The 20,555-nt window shown below is 35.5% G+C and overlaps 1 protein-coding gene across 1 annotated transcript; it reads left to right on the top strand.

Annotated features, from left to right (window-relative positions):
- Positions 1-10,834: 10,834 nt before the first annotated feature.
- usf1 (upstream transcription factor 1) lies at positions 10,835-20,426 on the top strand. Its single transcript, XM_042486763.1, has 10 exons — positions 10,835-10,861; positions 11,008-11,057; positions 12,105-12,217; positions 14,012-14,125; positions 14,924-15,077; positions 16,397-16,484; positions 16,583-16,641; positions 16,759-16,853; positions 17,081-17,209; positions 20,205-20,426. Exons 1-10 carry the CDS (start codon positions 10,854-10,856, stop codon positions 20,292-20,294), a joined length of 900 nt encoding a protein of 299 aa, XP_042342697.1. The 5' UTR covers positions 10,835-10,853; the 3' UTR covers positions 20,295-20,426.
- Positions 20,427-20,555: the final 129 nt, after the last annotated feature.

Here is a 20,555-nt window from a genome sequence, read left to right as displayed (position 1 = left end):
GGTGTAAATACACAGGTAGATTAATACTGTTATTCTTAAAAGAGTTCAGGACATGCTAAGTTGAAAGGGAGGTCACACTTAATATTTGCAACTTCAGTCTGTTTAAGTTCTTTTTTCTCAAATATTAGCGTTTTAATATTGTATACATATTTCCTGCATGTTCTGGTGTATTTTGTAAAGAGACTACTGAGAAATAATTATGTATGATTATTACAACTGTGCTACAATAAAGTTACAGGTGGCCTAAGACTTTTGCACAGTACTGTATATCTAAAGATATAAATTAAAACCAAAACTCTTCAAGTCAGACAAGTTAGGTTTGAAGTTCTGGAAATGAAAACAACTGATCTAATGTTCCAATAACTTGAAATTAATAAAATATTATTAAATGTATATATATAAAGAATGCATGAATGAGCCTAACCTTTTTGTAATTTTCCCTTCAGATCACATCAAGCACTGTCAAAGCACCGCTGGCTTACTGTTGCATCGAGCTCCAACACTGCTGTGGCCTGTGGTGATTTTGTCTCTGTGGAGGGTCGTCGGTACGGACATCCAGACAACATGACGGATTAGTCGTGGAAGCTTTGACCAACAGAAATGTATTTACTTAAATGAAACTGTTGTACACTTGCACTGTTTTTAGAATTTGATAAATGTGATTGTTTTTTTAAATGTTGCTCACAAAAAACGTCTCAGCATTATTTTAGTATGTTATATGTGTCCTGTTCAGAGGTTTCGCACCTGCATACAGATCCCCAAGCACATACAATATTAAATCAAGAGATTGATTAATAATAGCCCCTGAGATGCTCTGACGTTTTCTACAAAGTACAAATGTGACAAACTTCAGATTCCCTTGTACATCAGCAGTGTTTTGTCATATACATGTTCTGACTGCTTTGTTTTCAAGCACATATTTTGCTTATTCCCATGTGGAGGCATTGGTTTACATATTAGAGGCAAAGATATTGTTGCAACTGTACCATGTATGGGAAAACAAAAGTATGTGTTTTTATTGATAGTTTTATTTATAAGGAGGGGGGACAAATCAGAATTCAGGCCACTGATTTTCAAGTGTTGTGCCACAGCTTTCCTGGTGTGCTGTGGATTTGATTTAATTAAAAATTACAAGATATAGAGTGAAATAAAATGAAAAAAGTAGTTTAGTTGCCCAACTGGTACAGAAATTATCATCAATGCTATAAAAAATAGCATTAATTAAAATTATTTCTGTATGGATCGTTTCAGGAGCCATCGTGTAGTCATGATAATACAGTCAGTCAAACCATTCAAGAGATCATAAGAAATCTTTGACAATAATTACAGATAATACACATTAAACGGACAGATTTTAGGAGTTTGGAGGTTGACTGAACCTGTATCCCCCCAACAAACAAACACAGACACAAATACATACTAATTATAATAATATTGCACATTGCCGCTTTTGCACATATCACCCAGTGCTGCTACCTAACTACCATTGTACCGCTCGGTCACTTTATCTGGCTCTCAACCACTGACTTTGTGTTTTGCTTGTCTGTTTATATATTTATTTGTTTGCCTTTTTTAAAATCGCAGTTGTTAAACTTTTATGCTGCACACACAGGGTCGCCGCTGGGGATTTTGGGACCCATTCAAAGCTTTAAATGACTCTACCTTTGCAATATTTTACTTTTTACTCATTACATTTATTTGACACTTGTACTTACTTGTGACTTTTTTAATTAAATTGTACATGTAATATAAATATACATGTTTGATGTGATGCAGTATTATACCACTAATCTACCCAGTAGTATACAAAGTACATAAAATTGGCTCCATATTGACAAATTACAATATTGATATGCAAACAGAATCATATGATATTCTATGATTATTTATGGAGCACATGTTATGATGATAGAAATAATATTTATGTGGCAATGACACTTTTAATGGAGCCATTCTTCATAATAACTGCTTTTTACTTTTGATACTTTAAGTACATTTTGCTGATCATACCTATCAACTTTTACTTAAGTAACATTTTAAATCCAGGATTTTTTCTTGAAATTGATTACTTTTAGACTGTAGTAGGGTATTTCTACTTTTATGTAAATAAAGTATCAGCATACATCTTCCACCACTGGAAATAACATCATAAGCAAAATTTCAGTTACTATCTGCTGACATGGTCGATGTGCCAGACTACAGCGCTTTATTGTGAACCCAGAAATGTTTAGCAGCCCAAAATTTTATGTCATAAATGTATATATATATATATATATATATATATATATATATATATATATATATATATATAAATTGCATAAATGCATAAATATGGATATATCATTAATTGTATATATTGACAATACTTTAGCAACTGCATGTCTCATTATGTTGATGGTTTTGTGGGTTATTGAGGATGCTGAATCCATTTTTGATATTTTCAAAATTCAAAATGGATTTTTTAAACCACAAGTCTGCATATTTTAACTGCAGCTGGGCTGATTTTGATTAATTTTATTTCAATTTAGACATTTTAGAGGACATTAAATTTACTGGATTAGACAGGTAACCTACTCTAATTAATTAATATCTTATATCTATGAGATATTATATCTATTAATTTATAGCTTTAGATATACAGTACTGTGCAAAAGTCTTAGGCCACCTGTAACTTTTTAGTTTATGAATTAAGAAGTTTATGAATTAACTGAAATACCTTCAAATGAGTTAGAAACTGTACAATTCACAAATGTATTCAGCAATAACTCCCAAAACCACCATGATTGTGTCTAAATAAGCTAAGCATTTGCTAAAATACCGTCAATACATGCAATTATGCAAATTGTGCAAATTACCCAACATATTTAACTCAGTTCATCCTACAGTTCCTCCATGCTGGGGACTTATACTTTATGCTTAAACTAAAATGTGGAGTACTCAACATTTCTGGTTAACTTTGCTGGCAGGGGGACTAACATGATTTGACAAAATACTGCTCACCTCCATCTTCAGGTGGGAGTAGTGCTGAGTCATTGGTGGGGAGTTTGGGGGGGGCACAGGTTGCTGAGGATGAAGCTGCATCTGGTACCAGACAGGGACAACTGATTCAGTGTGAATAACTTGCTAAAAGTTTGGCTAAATTGATTAACTGACCCTTAAAATAGGAGCAAAATGTAAACAGAATTTTTCGTGAAGATATTAGCTAAAGTCAAACTTGGACTAAACAGGTAAATTACCACCACTCACGGTGACCCACCTGTCTTTGTGAAGAATCGGGAGACATATTGTCTCCTTTTCGTTTCTCTCTGCTGTCTTTCTTTTGGTTTTTAGTACTCGGAGTTTTTCTTTTGGAAGTTTAAATGTGAAGTTTAGCTCACTGAAGACCCTCACTCCGCTCTGTTAGCTAACATGGACCGCGCCAATTTAGAGGCGGGACCGAAACCATTTTGTGAAAATACAGGGGGGGCGTTACCAATACTGGGACTCTCTGGGTGTTTACTATAATTTGCCAAAAACAAGAAAGGAAAAAGGGATTGTGAGTATTAATTAGCACATTGTATATAAAATCTCAGGTTAATGATGATAGGTTAATAATTTTTTGTTTTCTTATGTTCTTAAATTTTGTATGGCCCCTTGCAGTCGTAGGACCTTACAATCGTCCCCCATATGTTCCCTCTATGTATGTAAGCAATGTACAAAAACAAATTAATTAATTAATTAATAAATAAAAAAATAATAATAATAATAATGATCAATGATAATAATAATAATAATAAAGACATGAACTACCAAAACAAAAAAAAGTTTTAAAAAAAGAGGAAGATTGTCTGAAAATTATCAGAAAATAAATAAATAAAGTGCTTTATACAAAAAAATAATAAAAAAAAAATAAACAAAAATCACAAAAATACACACAATGGAATAAACTTGTTTAAAAAAAATAATACAACAAAAAACGAAAACTTTAAAAAACTATGGCTGAATTTAAAATCAAACAGAGCAATGCATGACTTTATGTGCAATATCAGAAGAAAGGTACGTACACTAAGAGTGAAAATAAAATGAAATAAAATTAAAAATTCAAAGATAAAATCCTGAGATTTTTTCTTTTTTTTTTTTTTTTTTTTTTTTTTTTGCTGCATAGTTGAGAAATGTGTCTTGGTTGCAGAAGAGCGTCTGTGTGTGCGTTAGGATTAAACTCCGCAGCACTCACAGGGTCAGGTTTATATCAGACCAGTTTCCCACTAAACCTGTCGCACTGGTATGGCTCAGTGGTTACTTCGAACACAAATTCTACCTGAAGAATTACGTCGCTCTCTATCCCTCCCCGGGATCGGGCCACGGGCGCTGTCCAGTGCTTTTTTTATTTCTCTATTTCCAAACAGCATCATAAAAGCTAATTTTTCTGCAGTAAAAGTCTCCTTTAAGATGATCAAAGTACTGCTGCAGCACTGTGAGGTTGTTTCTCATGTTGATTTATTTCATCTTGCATTATTCTATAATTTATTTAGTTTATTTAGTTTTTATAGCTTTATTTTTTTTTATTTGTTTATTAATTATTTTTATTTATTATTATAATTAATTAATTTGTATTTTTTATCAATTCATTTTCATTTGTTTATTTATGTTAATATCAGCTCAGTTTATATTATATTTTCCATTGATTTGTCTTTTTTATTTTATTTTTTTATTTCATCTTTTTTTTTTTTCATTATTTTTTGGGTAGCTGATCTTTATAAAGCCAGTTTCCTGCTGTAATTGTCGCGCTGGTATGTCTCAGTGGTTACTTTGAACATCAAATCTTCCTGAAGATTACGTTGCTCTCTATCCCTCCCCGGGATCGGGCCACGGGCGCTGTCCAGTGTGCTTTTTTTCTCTATTTCCAAACAGCATCATAAAAGCTATTTTTCTGCAGTAAAAGTCTCCTTTAAGATGATCAAAGTACTGCTGCAGCACTGTGAGGTTGTTTCTCATGTTGATTTATTTCATCTTCTATTATTCTATAATTTATTTAATCTCTGCTTATATAGCTTTGTTCTTTTATTTATGTATTAATTATTTTTATTTATTATTATAATTAATTAATTAATTTCTATTTATTTATCAATTCATTTTTATTTGTTTTTTTTAAATGTCACATAAAGTTTATATATTTATTTTCCATTGATTTGTCTTATTTATTTTTATTTTTATTTCATCTTTTTTCCCATTATTTTTGGGTAGCTGATCTTTATAAAGCCAGTTTCCTGCTGTAATTGTCGCACTGGTATGGCTCAGTGGTTACTTCGAACATCAAATCTACCTGAAGATTTCGCTGCTCTCTATCCCTCCTCGGGATCGAGCCACGGGCGCTGTCCAGTGTTTTTGTCTCACCTGCTGTTTGATGTTATGTTATGTTATGCTCTCAGTGCATCAGTCTCAGTTTGGTCCTCAAGATTCCTGAAAATCTGACTTTACTGTGGAACAAAAAAGGCCTCAGAGCACCGCTATGACAAGGCAGGAATATCACCCAGTGAGTATTATCAGATGACCACCAGAGGGAGACAATCAGAGTCAATCTGGTTTATTTATGTAAGGGGTGACATATAGGTGTGTGAACTACAGACACACATTTTGTTAAAGAGCTCAGGTGTGAATGGACAGAAAGTGGGAGGTCAAAGGTGTCAGTGATCCTCACAAACTCTGTCTCCAGTCTGGTTTGTCCTATAACTCTCTCTTTGGCTATGAGACAAGTATTTGATAAGGAAGTAACCATCATCGTTAGTGACACGTGTCCTAATGCATTTGATGCCAGCAATAGTGTGTCATCAGTGTGAGAGGGGTTAAATATCTGGGACATCCTGAAGGTTACTTGTCAATGTCCTTTAACGAATAATCATAAAGTTTATTCGTAAAGCACTCATAAAAACCAATGTTACAAAGTGCTTTATACAAAAATAAAACAAAAATCACAAAAACACACACTTGAATAAACTTGGTAGAACAATGAATTATAAAAAAAACGAAAACTTTTAAAACTATGGTTGAATTTAAAATCAAACAGAGCAGTGCAAGATTTTAAGTTCAATTTTAGGAGAAAGGTACATAAACTAAGAATTAAAATAAAAAAAAAAAAAGACCCTTGATGACCCAAAAAGGTAAAAGTCTTTAACGTAGAATATTTTTAATTTGCTGCATTTAAAGTTGAGAAATGTGTCTTGGTGGCAGAAGAGCGTCAGTGTTTCCGCGTTTGGGATTAAACTCCGCAGCACTCACAGGCTCAGGTTTATCAGACCAGTTTCCCACTAAACCTGTCGCACTGGTATGGCTCAGTGGTTACTTCGAACACAAATTCTACCTGAAGAATTACGTCGCTCTCTATCCCTCCCCGGGATCGAGCCACGGGCGCTGTCCAGTGCTTTTTTTCTCTATTTCCAAACAGTATCTTAAAAGTTTTTTTTCTGCAGTAAAAGTCTCTTTAAGATGATCAAAAGTACTGCTGCAGCACTGTGAGGTTGTTTCTCATGTTGATTTATTTCATTTTCTATTATTCTATAATTTATTTAAGTCTCTGCTTATATAGCTTTGTTCTTTTATTTATGTATTAATTATTTTTATTTTATATAATTATAATTAATTAATTTTTCTATTTATTTATCAATTCATTTTTATTTGTTTTTTATTTTAAATTTCACATAAAGTTTATATAATATTTTCCATTGATTTGTCTTTTTTTTTTTTTTTTATTTTTTTTTCCCATTATGTTTTGGGTAGCTGATCTTTATAACGCCAGTTTCCTGCTGTAATTGTCGCACTGGTATAGCTCAGTGGTTACTTCGAACATCAAATCTTTCCTTAAGATTACGTTGCTCTCTATCCCCTCCCCGGGATCGGCCACGGGCGCTGTCCAGTGTGCCTTTTTTCTCACCTTTTTGAAACAGCATCATAAAAGCTATTTTTCTCTGCATAAAAGTCTCCTTTAAGATGATCAAAGTACTGCTGCAGCACTGTTGAGGTGTTTCTCAATGTTGATTTATTTCATCTTATATTATTCTAAATTTCATTTAGTCTCTGCTTATATAGCTCTGTTCTTTTATTTATGTATTAATTATTTTTTATTTATTATTATAATTAATTAATTAATTTCTATTTATTTATCAATTCATTTTTTATTTGTTTTTTTTTTTAATTTCAGCTAAAGTTTCTATTTATTTTCCATTGAACTTGTCTTATTTTATTTTATTTTTTTTATTTCTTCTTTTTTCCCATTATGTTTTTGGGTAGCTGATCTTTAGTAAAGCCAGTTTCCTGCTGTAATTGTCGCACTGGTATGGCTCAGTGGTTACTTCGAACATCATCAAATCTACCTGAAGATTTCGCTGCTCTCTAATCCCTCCCCGGGATCGAGCCACGGGCGCTGTCCAGTGCTTTTTTTATTTCTCTATTTAAACAGTATCTTAAAAGTTATTTTTCTGCAGTAAAAAGTCTCTTTAAGATGATCAAAGTACTGCTGCAGCACTGTGAACTTGGTAGAACAATGAATAATAAAAAAAACGAAAACTTGTTTCTCATGTTGAATTTATTTCATCTTATATTATTCTATAATTTTAAGTCTCTGCTTATATAGCTCTGTTCTTTTATTTATGAATTAATTATTTTATTTATTATTTGATAATTAATTAATTTCTATTTATTTATCAATTCATTTTTAATTTGTTTTTTTATTTTAATTTCAGCTAAAGTTTATATTAATTTTCATTGATTTGTCTTTTTTATTTTTTATTTTTATTTCATTTTTTTCCCATTATTTTTTTGGTAGCTGATCTTATAACGCCAGTTTCCCCTGCTAAATTGTGTCGCACTGGTATAGCTCAGTGGTTACTTCGAACATCAAATCTTTCTCAAGATTACGTTGCTCTCTATCCCTCCCCGGGATCGGGCCACGGGCGCTGTCCAGTGTGCCTTTTTCTCTATTTCCAAACAGCATCATTAAAAGCTATTTTTCTGCAGTAAAAGTCTCTTTAAGATGATCAAAGTACTGCTGCAGCACTGTGAGGTTGTTTATCATGCTGATTTATTTCATCTTATATTATTCTATAATTTATTTAGTCTCTGCTTATATAGCTTCGTTCTTTTATTTATGTATTAATTATTTTTATTTATTATTATAATTAATTAATTTCTATTTATTTATCAATTCATTTTTATTTGTTTTTTTATTTTAATTTCAGCTAAAGTTTCTATTTATTTTCCATTGATTTGTCTTATTTTATTTTATTTTTTTTATTTTATCTTTTTTCCCATTATGTTTTGGGTAGCTGATCTTTATAAAGCCAGTTTCCTGCTGCAATTGTCGCACTGGTATGGCTCAGTGGTTACTTCGAACATCAAACCTACCTGAAGGTTTCGCTGCTCTCTATCCCTCCCCGGGATCGAGCCACGGGCGCTGCCCAGTGTTTTTTCTCCATCTAATGTCAAACTCTGTCTTTATATGTAACATTTTCAGTGTTGTGTCCTTTCCGATGATTAAATCACAGCTGCAGCAGCATTGTGAGGCTGTTTGTGCGCAGCAGCGTCACATTAACGCCCGCAGAGCAGACAGCAGCAGCCTTCATAAACGCTGTTTCCTGCGGTTACAGCCGCACTGGTGTAGCTCAGTGGTTACTTCTCTCCGAAAATCTATGTGATTACTTGGTTCAATTCCTCCCCGGGATCGAACCACGGGCGCTGTCCAGTGTTTTTTCTCACCTGTTGTCTGTTGTTATGTTGAAAACTCTTTAAAAACCACAGTAACACTGAGTAAAACTGTGTGAGCTCGGCAGATAAAAAAGTTACATTTATTTCCGCAAACTGGCTGAGCAGCTCTAAGAGAACATCAAAGGCTGGTATTAGTATTTTTATTTTGTTTTATTAACTCTAAATGATATTTGTGTATCTTCTACGATGGTATTTTAATCATACCTATACATGTTTTGTGAATATCCTGATTAATTTTTGACAATAACATCGTCGGTCGCTCAGCTGAAACTCGCCTCAACACTGATCCCTTTCGGCTTTCATGTAAACTGTTTTCACTTCAGCTGCGTCAAGTTACCAAGATTTACAATTCCCGGTTTTAACTCTTTTCACCGTCAAAATAGCGAATTTCGACAACTTTCCATGATAAATGTCCACAGTGATTGTTTCTGTTTTCATCTGCCTCAGTAACTGTGTGCAGCATGAGTGTAACAACATTCATATGTTTTAAAATTTGCCCCATACTATTTTAAAGAAATGCTACACTTAATTGTCATAATTCTAAACACAATTGATCCCTCATAAAATTAAGTTAATGCAACTACACCCCCCCCCCCCCCCACACACACACACACACAGTGTTTTAAACGAATTATAACACTTTAAAATCAATTTTAAACGATATGAGAAGCTTAATTGCAATAACATAATTTTATATGGAATCGACTGTGTTCATATTTATGATACTTAAGTAAAAAAAACATCTTAAATTCCTTTAAATGAATGTGAAAGAAATAGTTACAATAACACAATATTAGTAGTAATCAACTGTTTTCATAATTCTGGTGATTAAGTTAAAAAAATCCTTTCAAATATTGTTAAAAAATAGTCACAATAACATAATATTATGAGAAATCAGTTGTTTTCATAATTCTGGTAATTAAGTAAAATAAAATTCCTCAAAATAATGTGAAAAATAGTTACAATAACATAATATCATTATTGTTGTAATTAAGTGAAGTAAGAATTCCTTTAAAATAATGTGGGAAAAAGTAGCTGCAATGACATAATTTTATAAGAAATCAACTGTTTTTCATATTTATGGTAATTATATATTTATATACTCATTTGCCAAATTATGAACACAGCTGATTTTCCATAAATTTTGTTATTGCAACTATTTTTTTTTTTAAATTTTAATTTAATTTTAAAGTGCCAGCCTGTCTGCTGTAACCCAGAATTCAAACAAAGTTCCTCGTCGATAAAGTGGGAGTATCAACAACAGACCGTGGATCAGATATTAGAATTGCTTTAGTTATTAAAATCCCAATTTCAGAGTTATGAACTGATCTGGAATCGGTTGTATGCAATTCGTTTCGCGCATGCGTATAGCCGACCGACGTTGGTGTGTTGACAAATATCGGGGGAGGGACCACTGCGGCGTAAGTAGATCTTTGTTCAGACTGGAATATATTCAGCACAATTTAGCACCGTCTGCCCATTTCAGCCCTTAAAATATCGATTTCTAGACTATGCTTATTTGCTACCGAGCCCACAAAGTTAGCTCAAAGGAAAGTGTTTTGTTAAACATCTGTAAAAACCGCTGGGGCCGAGCGGTTAATGTAGCACAAATTCAAGATCCGTGTCGAGCTAGCCACAATCAAACACAGCATTTCCGGTGCGATTCTCCAAAATAAAGTAAGTGTGGAGATAAATATTGCGATTTACCAGAGTCGAAGAGTAGAGAGGGTTTTAAAAAATATGACTTATAGTACGCTTTCATAATGTATTTTTTTTAATCGCTTCTTAATATCTCCTACACATTTTTAATTTGGCAAGCACGCATTTTGTGCTTTAATTTTGAAGGCGAAAACGGCCAGTTTCCGTTATCACCCATGGTAACGTTCTGTGACTCAGCTCGCGCAGCCTCGCAGCTAGCTAACAACAATGCTACTCTAAAGACCGTTTCAGGTTTAATCTTTAGGGTCGTTGTCGATTAAAGGCGTATCGATAATCAATATTGTGTAGTTTCGAGCAAAGTTTTTCACGGTGTTTTTGTCAAACTTATGAACTTGTTCCACAGTCTGGCAGTGGGCGCGAGCGAAGGCGGTCTCCCTCGTCCAAGACTGTCGGCAGAAATGAAAAGGTGAGAAGAAGCGCCATTGTCAACTAAAAACAGTAAAAAATATGTTTCCAAACCAGGCCACCAGCTCACTGATAACACGTAATTTGTTATTTTAATTAGCTAATTTAATCACAAAGTAACTGCTTTCGTTTTTTCCATGTGTGCAGCCAACAGAAAAGCCCTGAGCCAGATGGAAGTGTTACCATCAACGAGGAGGGTAAAAAAAATACTCGATATACTTATTATATCAATGACACTATCTTAACTATGTTGTAAAAGGTATAAAGGTACACAAACGTATCAAAGGAATAGTATAATGTCTATATGTGCTTTGGGTCAAACACCTCACTTTCAGACAGCCTTTGAAAGTTGAAAAGTCATCAGTTGAAGTGGGTTCAAATTTTAAAATGTAATGTCTCTTAAGTATAATTTCCCAATCCAGTGAAACCATTTAAAGCCACCATGAGTGACACTCTAAAACCAGTAAAACCTGCTTACTGGGTATGATTTTCTTCTAATCAGCTCCTATCTTATAAGAGCACACACGGATGTCTAAGAATACTTGAAACACTAATAATATGGTTTTAAGTGGTCTCAAATGGGTAGTTTATTGTTTTTAAGTGGGGCTGTATGGTGTATTAATCCGTAGATAGTATATTACATATGTAGATATCAATAAGCAAGCCTTCAGTTTGGAGAAGCAGGCTGGAGTCTGACATGTAAGCAAAGCAATGTACTGCTGTGGAAAGGTCATCAACAAACGCATTTTTACCTGAAAAAAATCCCACCTATAAAGATCAATATCAGTTTAAGTGTACGTTAGATTTAGAATATTTTCACTGCTCGCCTGGATGTCAGACAGAGATTTCCAATGCGAAAATAAAGCCAGACTTCATGGAGAAAAACAGTGATTGAACACAGGAGCTGTGTTAGTGAAGGTAAAGCAGTGAAAATACTCTTAATATACAGAACGCTTAAACTGCTATTGATATTAAAGGTGGGACATTTTTTTAAGGTGGTTAAAATATGTTTAGCTGCTGACCCCCTCCACAGCAGTACATTGGTAAGTGTTTTGTCATTACTTCTTCCTGTTTATCATAACTGGGGGCAGGCAGACTGACATTTACTGTTCGTAATAATAATACACTGACAGTGGATAATTACCCTATACAACCTCCCTGTAAACAAAAAAAAAAAATCATATGAGATAATTTTGACAACTGTAAAGCTGACTAACATTTTATGTGGCTTTGTGCTCTTTCAGGGTCTGTAGCCACGGCAGAGGACCCGGCAGCTATTGCAACCATTCAGTCTGCTGCCACCTTCACTGACCAACCCATTAAATATCTCTTCAAGACAGAAGGAGCAGGCGGGCAGGTAGGAAATAGTATCAACAAAAACGTTTTGAAGAGACACTCTTACTTTTTTTTCCAGAGCGATGTCTTATTCTCTGTAATTCACTGTGGTTGAGCTTTTATGTACTTGTACTTGTTTTTCTTTTTTTTTTCCTTAAACTTATGTTGTTTACGTTGTTTGGGGACATTTATGATGTGTGCTTTTATGCTGTTTTATTGCTCTTGTTATTTGTAAGGTGACCTTAAATGTCCTGAAAGGCGCCCATAAATAAATTGTATTATTATTATTATTATTATTAACAACAGCAAATACACTCTATAAGTATTCAGGGGGAACAGTTATTAAGGGAAAATCTCTGTGGACATAATATTTTTACACAGACAGACCTCAGCATGACAAGAAAATGGAAATATATTTGGAATTAATATTGCGAACACTAAGTTAAAAAAGTATGGACAAAGCACACAGGACTGAAGTGAAATTAAGATTTTTCCACAAGTTTGGTTCTTCACAAGATCTTCAGGGTCACATGACTGACATCTGTAGCCATCCTAATCTGTGGAGAAACAAACAAACAAAAAATAAAGCCAAGAGCAGTTCCACTTTTAGCCAAACCATCATCATAAGATTCCCCCTACTTTGCCCTTTTTGATCATGTCTTTCTTATGCTACAATCCCCAGAAGAGAATTTGTGAGCAGTAAATAGCATTTGACACAATAAATTTGCAATTGATTAATAGTAGTCTTCATAAGTGCAACATGTTTGTGCTAAAAAGATATTGGCAAAAAATATTTTCAGCTTTTCTACTATGATTGCATAGAGAAAGCTGTTTTGTAGTCATAGGCGCGTGGTGAATGCTGGGGAAGAGTGTTTTTTAAACTTTTGTGGGAGACACTTTTACATTTAATATAGATATGATTGAATAAACATACCATAATATCAGGTCCCTACAGGCGTTAATGCTGTGATATAATACACTATCATGTATTTGTGAATTACGCACGTTTTGAGACAGTGTTGCTGTGCTAACATCACAATGCCATTAGCCTATGTTATATTCATGTAGGGATTTGCAGCATCAACAGCTACAAGTCCTTGGAGACTTTTTTTTTACCAGTGATTAAGCATTTTAACACTGTTGGGTAAAAGTGTTAAATCCTTTTTGTTTGACCAGAAAAAGCCCTGAAATTACCACTGCCAAACCCACCAGCCTCCATTTAAATAAACTGTAATCAAACATGTATAAAGCCAGCATATTTCCACACCTAACTGGGTAAATTAAGGGTTAATTTTCACCAAAACCAGAGCTGAAAATTGTTGCAACAGTTCTATTGTCAGTGGATGTGACGATAGCGATTTTGGGGCTGGTTCTGGTTAAAACAAAAAGGATCTCACTCTTAAGAAAACAGTGTGTCTCTGTAGGATCCTTTTCATAACGCTGTCAGATGCTCATAATAACAACCTGAGTCTGTCAGCAGCAAAACAAGCACTTTTAGGAAATGTAAATTGATTGTGCAAACGCCCTAAATGTTTTTACATTACAGCCAGGCTGCTCAATACTGGACCAATTTCTTAGTCAGTTAGACAAAAAACATGATATGCACATGAATTTAACATGCTCATTTTTTGTGTTGATGACGGTGCCAGCATGCCGGTCATATGACCCCCTGGTCTCAGAGCTCATGACCCACTTTATGAAAACCTAAAAGCAGAAGTTAGATTCATACTCTGTGTCTGTATGCTCTACAGCGTTTCACGTGCCACCTCAGTGATGATGAATTATTGAACACTCAGTGTAATGTGTTGTGTCCCAGGTGACCTACAGAGTGATCCAGGTGTCAGATGGCCAGTTGGAGGGTCAGACGGACGGAGCTGCAGCGGTCAGCCTGGTCACTGGTTTCCCAGCAACCACTCAGACTGTCACACAGGTGAGCATCAATTCCTGATCTCTATAAAACACAAAACTACTCACCCTGTGCAGTCACCTTTCAAGCCCGACGTGCTTGCTATTAAAATCGATTTGGTTAAAATGACGGAGATTAAATGATAATTAATGTTATTTCTTTGACTAACTTGATGACCGGCCAGAATGAAACATGACTGTTGGTTAAAATGCTCTCTGCGCTGTTCAAAGATTGTTTGTGGGGAAAGAAGCTCCACTCTAGTCGGGTTTTCATTACAGTTTTGTGCAAAACTTAAGCAATATTTTCAAAATGTCAATAAAACACAATTGCGAGATGACTGTTTCCACTGAGTGATTTTTTATGCGACTTCTCTTGCGATAATATTCCAAGAAGCGGGATGTTTGAAACATTAGCAGGTTTATTTCTATTGCAGCCACCGCACTAGCTTTCATTATTTACAATCGAAGGCGACGTAGGCGTGTTATGCGAGCAATAATGGAAAGGCGAGCCCCTTATATGTGGGAGTGGCCACGTACGAGGGATTTCCGGGAGCTGATAGTTCACGATTCACAGAGGAATTGTGGATTAAAAACGTCTGGATGATCAGTTCAACTCTTGAAGAGTTATGTGATGCAGTAACAGCTCTTGTAGCTCCTGCTGCATCATGAGGGAGCCAGTTCCTCCTGACAAGCACAAAGCCATAGCATCATGAGACCTATAACAGTGACAAGTGTTTTGTTTTTTTTTGTTTTTTTTAATTGACGTGTTTCCATTAGATGTATTTTGTATTCGCAATTTCAATGACTGTCTCTTCGATGTCAGGCTGTGTTCTCCCAGCCTGAGGGGTTGGAGGGAGACGGCAGCGCAGAGACACAGTACACCTACTACCCTGCCACCATCGCAGACGCCACCACCGGCACCATGGTAACCACAGTCCAGGCCTCTGACACACTGCTGGGCCAGACCACACCCACAGGTAATGACCGCCCCTAATAAAGCCTGACACAGAACAAAACCTTTAACACACAATAATGCAATCATTTGCAAATCCTTTTTGACATTTATTCCATACAGTACTCAGACATGACTTTTGATGTTCAAACTGATGAACATTAGTGTTTGTTTTGTAAATATACTCTGATTTTGAATTTGATTCCTGTAATATGTTCCAAAAAAGTTGGGACAGGAGCAAGAAAAAACTGTGGAAAATTCAAAAACCCCTGGATCATTTCACAGGTCAACAGGTGAACTGGCAACAGATCAAAGTATCATGACTGGGTGTAAAGGGAACATCCTGGAGAGGCTCAGTTGTTCACAAGCAGAGGCATTTTATGGGAAACTGTAAAAAAAAAAAAAATAGTTCAAAAGTTTGAGAACAAAGTTATCGAGCCACAACTGCAAGAAATTTAGGGCTTTCACCATCTTTAATCCATAAAAGAGCCCGGCCGGTATATATCGGTCAGCAGATTTTCTCGGCAGATATTGCCCCATCACAGATATATCTGCAGCGGCTTATATGTTCTCTGACATGCATAACATGAAAAGTTAGTTTTTAACAGAACATAATGCAGAAAAAGATGCTCAGAGTAATTTAGAATGATCAAATTCCCAATTAAGTTTACCATTTCAGTGCGGTGACTAAAAGTAGTTGTTAAACTGTAAAGTTTCCTGCCTCCGTTACATATTCTGAGAGATAATTGCACTGCATTTTTCATTCCTGAGTATCGGCATCGACATCTGCCCCCAAAATCCCGTAGCGGTTGGGTTCTAATCCCTGATATCGTCAAAAGATTCAGAGACTGTGAAAAATCACATCTATATCCGTAACTGAATACTCTTTAACTTTGACCCCGTAAGGTGGCATTGCATTAAAAACTTGCTTATGTAAAGGATATTACTACATGGGCTTGGTAACAATTTGAAAAACGAACATCAGTAAACACAGTTTGTCGCTGCATCTACAAATGTAAGTTTAGACTCTACCGCACAAAGTGAAAGACGGAAATAAACAACATGCAGAAACACCACCAGCTCCTCCGAGCCCGAGCTCATCTGAAATGTACTGACACAAACTGGAAAAGTGTGCTGTGGTGTGACAAGTCCACGTTTATAATTGTTTTTGGGAACTGTGGATGCCATGTTCATTGGGGTTGTACAAACTTTCTAAATCATCGCCCACAAGCTAATTTGTAATGTAATTTTTGAGGAGCGTGCATAATTTAAAGGCTTAATATGTGAGGATTTTTAAAGATGTTCATCATAACATGCTTCGTCTTCTTTTTTTTTGTTTTCCAGGGCAGCTTTATGTGATGATGTCTCCCCAGGAGGTTTTGACGGGTTCCAATCAAAGGACAATCGCACCTCGCACTCAGCCATACATAGCGTAATTACATCATAATTTTACATAATTTCAGCACTGTTGCTTGAATCTTCCACATCCAGCAGAGCAGACTTAAAATCTTTGTTGTGATGTGTCTGTAGAAAACAGGAGGCTCCTCGGGGTTCCAGAGACGATAAACGGCGAGCCCAGCACAACGAAGGTTAGCGCTAACGTGAGCTCAGTGCGAGAAGTTGAAGATGTGGCTGTATTTTACTAAACATATTGAAGTAGGTGTGAATGGAAGAGAAAAGTTCAATTAAAATGTTGTTCCCTACAGTTGAGCGCCGGCGCCGGGACAAAATCAACAACTGGATAGTGCAGCTGTCGAAGGCCATCCCAGACTGTAACATCGACTACACCAAGACGGGACAGGTGAGACACACCTCACCCTGGTTTCCAAAAGGACAAACTTTACACAATAATAATTACTTCACAAAGTGACATCATACACAGAAAATTCAATGAAAAAAGGGATTTCAGTAAGTGGTCAGAGAGATAAAACAAAGTGTAAGAAGAAACTGCATTAAAAAATAAAGGATTGAGAAAGAAAAAACATCATTTTCTGAGTGTTTAAGTTGTCTTTTGGTTTTTTTTTTCAGAGTAAAGGAGGAATCTTGTCCAAAGCCTGCGAGTACATCAAGGAGCTCCGACAGAGCAACCTGAAGCTGGGAGAAGATATCAGCACTCTCGATCGTCTCAGGATTGACAACCAGCTACTTCGACAGGAGGTTTGTCTTTTCCCAAAATTTAGGTCTTGTTAGTATAAAAAAGTCTGTGAAACAACATTTAATACGACCTACAGACTGATCTTCTGGTTGATTTTTATGCCTTTATGACAGCTGAATTTCTTCAAATTAGGCAAAAACCTCCACTTAGACTCAAGGATGAGCTGATAAGATTTTGGTGGTCATAGGTCTAAGCTCAAGGTCACAGTGACCTTGCATTTGTATCATTTTTTTGGATGCAATTTCTCAAGAACACTTTGAGGAAATTAATTCAAATTTGGCACAAACGTTTGAGTAGACTATAAAGGATGAGCTGATTAGATTTTGGTGGTAAAAGGTCATGGTCAGTGTGACCTTGTGTCCGTCTCATTCCTGTGAAAGAATATGTCAAGAAGGCCTTAGGGGAGTTTTGTCAAGTATGGCACAAACGTCCATTTGGTCTCAAGGATGAGCTGATTAGATTTTTGTGGTCAAAGGTCACGGTGACCTCGCATTTGTCTCATTCTTGTGAATGCAAAAACACCTTGGGGGAATTTATTCAAATTTGGCACAAACTTGGACTCGGTAAAGGACTGTAAGAATCTAACGGTCGAAGGTCAAAGGTCAAGGTCATGGTGACCTCATACAACATGTGTTTGACCATAACTGAAGAACCACCTTGAAACTGCTGATTGTATAGATCCTCTGTGTGTGAAGCGTCCATGTTTTCACCCATGGATGTAAACGGATCCCACGGATCCTGATAAAAGTCTTTGAGTCCATTAATCTAAAAACAAGGCCTTAATTAGTATGAAATTGACGTAAATGAATCTTTTAAAAGTCTTAAACATGCTCAGACATGGGAAGAAGGATTTTATTAATAGGTTTTTTCTGATGTTGCATAGTGAAATCTCAAAATATTTGGCAACATCTATTTTTTTGTTAAATAATTTAATGAATTCCTCCTCATCATGGAAATCCAAGCAGTGAAATCTTACACGCAGAGTGAAAAATGCAAAATAGCCAAGAAAAAAAATCCAAAAATGCCAGATATATCCCACTTCTGTCGATAAATCACACACATAATTTTATGATAATGTAACATGTTCATTTTCTTCACTCTAAAAAGGGCTGTTTTTCACTGGACAAAAAAAGGTTTGATGTTACAATAAACATTTGAGCCAAAAAAAAATGTCCTTCTTCAATTTTGGTTATAAGAACATTTATCTTAAAAATTTAAAAACATAGTGGCATTTAAAAAAAAGTCTTAAAAAGCCTCAAATCTACGTTTCCTGAAGCTGCAGGAACCCTGTCTCGTTATGCTCTGCTCTCCGGCCGCCGCCATCACTGTGGTGCCGGAGTCGATCACATGACCACTGACGGTGGAAATGGCGATGTGTGGGTTAACCACGGTCATCACTCGTCCCCGTGACAGATCCGCGCTCTGCGTGAATGTGGGACTCGTTTGTCACTGGTGTAAAATTAGTTATGACCCAGTTTTTATCCGAGTTCACGATCCAGCTACAGAGGAAATCAGCAAACATAAAAATTCAGTTTCTTCCTTCACAGTCAGATTTTATACAGAATTTAATCCAACTCAGAAAACAAAAAAGGACTTCAGCCATGAAACACAGACAGAAAATGTCCAGCCGAACCATCAGTGGAAGACAGCTGTCTTCATCCGTCCCTGAGGGGTCTGTTGCCAGCATGTTACTCAGGACGCAAAATCAATTATTACTGATTTTAAGTCTGCAACTAATGATTATTTTTATCATTGATTAATCTGCTGATAATGTCCTATCAATAAAGAGATTGTGTGGTCTAAAAATGTCAGAAAATATTAAAAATGCTCATCACAGAGCCCAAAGAGATGTCAGTGAATGTCTTGTTTTGTCCAATCAGCCGTCTAAAACCCAAATATATTTAGTTTACTATAATCTAAGACAAGGCGATGAGGAGCTGGAACTGTCACTTTTGACTTTCGAAAATTGACTTAACATAGTATTCGAATGTAAAACTAGTTGATTAATCGATTAATTGAGTAATCATTACGCCGTTATTGATGTTATGGAGCAGAGCCTTTTTGTTTTTCTCCAAATCTTAATTTTTGGAGCAGCTGATGCAGTGATTTGCAGATGAAACAATGTCATTCATTCTTACATTTTTTATATTTTTTTTGTTATTAAAGTTTTATTATATTTTTCCGTATACAAGAAGAAATAAACAGTCAACTGTGGAGATGAGTGAGAAAGAAAATGTTTGAATAAGGGGGCACCATTTATATATTCAATCCCCTTCTACAGCTTGTTATTTTAGAGTCAGAAACTACATTTCAGTGGCATTCAACGTTGATATTTTCAAATTATACTATGTTTTATTTTATATTTTAGGGATGCACGATATTATCGGCACATCATCAGTGTCTGTATCAGTCAACATACTGACTTCTGTCTATCACAAACCGATATTTTAAATTATTTATTTATTTTTTATTGACAATGTGAACATGTACAAAAAAAATCAACACTAAGTTGAAGTAATTTTCTTCAAAGCATGAAAAGCGTTGTATTTTATGTCTCCATCACATAAGAGTATGTATAATATGATGTTAATTCCACACAGAAGAGACTAGATGATCATTAAAATTAGGCGGGAAAAAAGTTAATATATTGGTATCGGTAACGGTTATCGGCCAAATGAGTTATTATATATCCGCATATTGGATATCGACATAAAATCCAATATTGTGCATCCCTAATTAAAAGTAATATTTCTTACATACATCATAGTGACATTGTACTGGTTTACCAGCGTGATGCCAGAGCAGGAACTGAGGTCTGATAAACCAACCAGGACCAGAACCAGGCTGTTTAAAGCCAGAATATCACGTATGAAGTATTTAGTTACATTGTTCTGAAAGACCAATTATCGGCCTAACGTAGCACTCAAACATCCTGTTTCCACTTTCAGTAACTATTAATACAAGACGATTATGTTACTCTGTGTTTCTGCTGCTCAGGTGGAAGACTGGAAGTCCAAGAATCAGATCTTGAGGAACCTGCTGCGACAGCACGGCATTGTGGGATCATCCAGCACAGACCCCCAGTGAGACGCCTGACGCCGCTGGGTATTTGAAGACAACCATGTATGGGCCAAAAGAGTACTTGAAACGCTTTGAGATACTTTATTTGTGATCAAGAGTGCATGAAAGAGGGGGGATAATTGAACATTGTCATTAAAATTCAAAACCCAGCTTCTTTTGCCGAATGGCACCTTTGAATATTATCTATAAAGCTTTTTACAAAATGTAAATCCTTTACCTGGTGAGTACAACCTGATTATAGTAACATAATGTAAAAAATTAACACCT

This window comes from Plectropomus leopardus, chromosome 5 (genome assembly GCF_008729295.1).
Source record: "Plectropomus leopardus isolate mb chromosome 5, YSFRI_Pleo_2.0, whole genome shotgun sequence".
Taxonomy (NCBI): domain Eukaryota; kingdom Metazoa; phylum Chordata; class Actinopteri; order Perciformes; family Serranidae; genus Plectropomus; species Plectropomus leopardus.
Note: the sequence above shows the minus strand (reverse complement) of the source record. Positions and strands in the feature narration are given on the sequence as shown.